At 44.7% G+C, this 4309-nt stretch overlaps 1 protein-coding gene across 1 annotated transcript; it reads left to right on the top strand.

The window, feature by feature from the left end:
- Positions 1-2983: 2983 nt before the first annotated feature.
- On the top strand, positions 2984-3694 carry CLDN14 (claudin 14; the record flags this gene model as incomplete). Its single annotated transcript, XM_084274016.1, has 1 exon — positions 2984-3694. One exon carries the CDS (start codon positions 2984-2986, stop codon positions 3692-3694), a length of 711 nt encoding a protein of 236 aa, XP_084130142.1.
- Between the last annotated feature and the right edge of the window lie 615 nt (positions 3695-4309).

Raw genomic sequence — 4309 nt, 5'->3', positions numbered from 1 at the left:
ATAAACACAATCCATGCAGGAAAAATATGGCTTGTTTTTGTTCTTGCATTTAACTAGGTCAGCCCACAAGAAACACCCAACCGGCCGCTCACCTGATCCCGCTGCGGTGGTTACGTTCCTTGCCTTACCCATTAGGAACAAAGCTGTAAGGTGAGACTTTTTAACAAGGCCGTTGATGTTCCTGGAGATAAATGTGTTAAGTTACTGCTGATTTTGCCACTTGCAAGCAGGGAAGGGAAGGCTGGTTTGCAGTAGTTAAAGCCTTACGAAGCACCAGGGGCAGCTGGCATCTGCTGAGAAAGGCACATGGAAAACATGACGCCAAGCAAGTGGGGCTAATTAACACCATTTTCTTAAATTAGAAGGCTCTTAATGGGTAATGTTTAAAAATAACACCTTAATGACATCTAAAAATAGCTGCTGCCAAGCCCTGGAGTATTCTGACCTCCATTAAATTGGGAGTCCATTTCCCATGACTGGTGGTGTAAATCACATTTACCTTTTATACCCTGTTCTCCCTGGGATTAGCTGCAAAGCGTGATGCCTGACCTTGAAAGCCTATTTGCAAACATGCAAGTGTAACCCAGGCCACTCTTCGGAAAGGTGTGCAATATATGGCTATAATGTGTGGGCTGAGTCATCCAGTAGAGTATAATCTCAGGCTCCTTTTAACATCCACAGGGAAAAATACCAAGGGAGTGGGGGCATGGGGGTGCTACCAGACCAGGCAGAGACCAGGGATGTGAAATTTGGTGGTGTGTTTAGGGCCTGGAAGACCCCAGTTCCATTTCCAGTTTGGTCGTAGATTTCCTGTGTGAGGCAGTTAGGTCCCCTGATCTCCTGCTGTGCCCCAAAGCAATGCCTGGATCTCCCTGATGCTGCAAGGGTACCACCAGCATAATTTTTCTAAGGTGTGTGGTATGCTTAGATACAACAGTGATATTCCTCATGGGAAACAGAGAGTAGTCTAAGAAGGGTGAGCCAAACCAAAATCATCTGGAAGTCAAACACACGTTGAGGGCTTCTTGAGCTTTTTCCCAGCATATGGGAACAGAAATCAAATGTTGAGTACCGCTGGAGATAACTATTTGCTTATTTTTGGTGTGGTCCTCTGTGCCATGCTTGACCCTAACCTGTGTCCCGTCACATCACAACACTCAGTGATAGATGATGTGCAGAGAGAAAGAAACCTGCAGCTTGGTCATCCCTGGCAGAACGCAGGGAGATCCTCTAGCATTCACCTGGAACAACAATTTCTGACATAAAACCCGCTGCGTTTGTCCCACAATTTGCAATGTAGGTGAATTACTTTAACAACCACATAAGCCCAGTTGTTTTCATTCAAGCATTAAGTACAGAGTAGCTGGAAGGCCATAAAGCCCTAACATTAGGAAAATGACTTCCTACAACTAGCCACGCTAAAACAAAGCCAGTCTTTGGTTTTTCTCTTCCCTTCCAGTTAGAGGGCTGGGTGCTTCTCTGCAGATCCTGTCCAACCAACATAGCATTTCTCCCCCATCCTATGTTTGTGCATGGCAGACACACTCCAAACAACAGAACAGGAACGTGGGTAAGTACAAGGCACTCAGCCTGCACTGCTGACTTGCCTAGCCCATAAAATCCCCATGCTTTTTAATTGTTTTCCTTTTTTTTTGGCAGATTCTGGTTGGTGTGGGCAGAGATGCCCCATCTTGTCGCTATGCAGAGATCAGTGCATGCCCACAAAGTGGTCTGGAGGCAAATACAGGCACCGATGCTCACATGAAGCACTCCTGCCTCATTAGTGAGATAAGGGGAATGTAAACCAGCTTTCACTTTTCTCTCTCTGTGTTATTTTGTTGTTCTAATGGTCTTCATTACTTTGGCCAGATGGTTTTCCTTCCTTTGCCTGCTAAGGCCCAGTCCTGCAAACACTTACGCTTTCTTCCACAAACATGCGTTCAGCACATGCATAGGTTTTTGCAGAACTGGAGACTAAATTTGTTTCTGTTTCTGAATTCCGAGTTGGATTTTGATGCAACAGTTATTTTATATATTAAAATATCAGGTTTCTGCCCACACACATAATGCATGATGTATAACAGACCTTGTAAGGCAGTCATTGGAAAAGACCATTTAATCTACGATTTATACAGAGGGAAGAGTTACTGTTCCTTGTTTTTCAGCTAGAATTTATACGCGACCAAACTGTGAAGGTGTTGCTCCTCAGAAGCTCCATGATGTACATCTGGTTTCACATGCTGTCATTTTGCCCACAACCTAAAATCATAAGCTGAAACTCCACAGAGGCTAATGAAAATTATTCCCCTTTGTGTTGCTTTATTAAAACGCAACCTCAAGAAATACTGGCAAGTCAGGAAAGCGACTTTAATCCAATACTTGTTATCCTCTTCCACAGGTTTTAAATCACTCTCTTTGCTCCCTACTTTGAGGAAATACACCCTTATTGTTTTCCTAGTCCTGCTATGACCTTCTGGGAATGTTTTCATCGTGTAAAGCAACGTTCAGTTCCCTACTTTATAAATCTCATTCATTCCAAGTGTTAACACTAGCTAATTCTTTGCTTTAGAAAGGAAATCATGTTTGTTTTTTTGAAGAGTCTGCTGGGAAGAGGAATATTTGCATTTAAAATATTTTTTTCCATTTCATAAATTGTCTTGAGTTTTCTTCCCAGCGGGCAACAGAAGACTGTTTATATAAGCGAAGAGGGAAGCTTACTTTTCCCTTACTTCCACAAAAGTACGATTAACAGCGATAACTATGCTAATTATTGCACTAACTGCACTTGGAATGCACCTTACTGGCCGGAGAGGTAATGCATTTGGGTAATAATTAACTCCTTTTTCCCTCAATTACCTTTTATTAGGAGAGCAGGAGGTGTCAAAGTAAAACAGCTGCATATCTTCCAAGAAAAGCCCGTGTTTTCCGAAGGAATTCAAGCGGAGGTGGTTTATTAAGGGAACTAGGCAGGACAAACATTAACATGGCAAGCTCGGCTGTTCAGTTACTTGGCTTCTCCCTGAGCCTGCTCGGCCTAATTGGGACATTAATTGCTACTATTCTGCCACACTGGTGGCGAACGGCGCATGTAGGCACCAATATTATAACAGCTGTGGCCTACATGAAAGGGCTGTGGATGGAGTGCGTCTGGCACAGCACCGGCATCTACCAGTGCCAAGTCCACCGCTCCCAGCTGGCGCTGCCCCGTGACCTCCAAGCTGCCCGTGCCATGATGGTAATTTCCTGCGTCCTTTCCGTGCTGGCATGCGTGATCGCTGTCATCGGTATGAAGTGCACGCGGTGTGCCAAGGGGACTTCTGCCAAAGCCTCCATCGCCGTCTCTGGGGGGATCGTTTTCATCCTGGCCGGTCTCGCTTGCCTGGTACCTGTTTCTTGGACCACGAACGATGTGGTTACAGATTTCTACAACCCCGTGCTTCCCAGCGGGATGAAGTATGAGATAGGGCAAGCTCTTTACCTTGGCTTCGTCTCGGCGTCTCTGACGATCCTCGGCGGCGCTCTGCTGTGCACATCAAGCCAGTGTCGCGGGAACGAGACACCTTACCAGACGCAGGCGGGCAGCGCAAGACGGGCTGCTCCCTCCTATAGACCACCAACTGTCTACAAGGGAAACCATGCTTCTTCCCTGACATCTGCTTCCCATAGCGGCTACAGATTAAATGACTATGTGTGAGTTCCCCAAGATTTGCCTGCGGGACACAGCTGCTTTACAATTTCTGTGCATGGCAGAAAACAAAGCTAAGATGACTTTTAATTTATAAGGGTTACGATACAAAGTTTACCATTGTTCCTTTCCTCCTTTCCTTTCTTTCTGGAGAAAGAAAGAATGCGGGCTCAAAACTGCTCCCTGAAAAAGATGGAAAATAAATACTAGGGAGGCTGTGACATTCCAGAGACGGCACATATCTGCCTCCTTTCAATTAGATCTTTGCAGGCAGGAGTTTCAAGGGCTGTTTTCCTAAGAGTGATGTCTTGGGTCGCAGTTTCTGCCCAGCGACGAGCACCAAAGTGGAACTGGTCACAGCTTGTTATTTGAACAGTTTTCTGACAAAAGACGTGTTTTGCCTAAAACAGAGAACTTCACGGTGAGAGACAGTGATTTGCAGCAGCGATGGCTTGCTAAGGTTCTCATTTCCATAACTCATGAAGGTTTCATTACGACAAAGGTATTAGTTTAGCTTTTACTTTGCTTTTTGTTTGTTTTTTTATAGTCCCTTGAAATATGAATTTCAATTGCATTATGACAGACATATTTGACAGTATGTTATTTCCAATATTTAAAAATATG

Source organism: Gallinula chloropus (genome assembly GCF_964237585.1).
Source record: "Gallinula chloropus genome assembly, chromosome: 1".
NCBI lineage: Eukaryota > Metazoa > Chordata > Aves > Gruiformes > Rallidae > Gallinula > Gallinula chloropus.
Note: the sequence above shows the minus strand (reverse complement) of the source record. Positions and strands in the feature narration are given on the sequence as shown.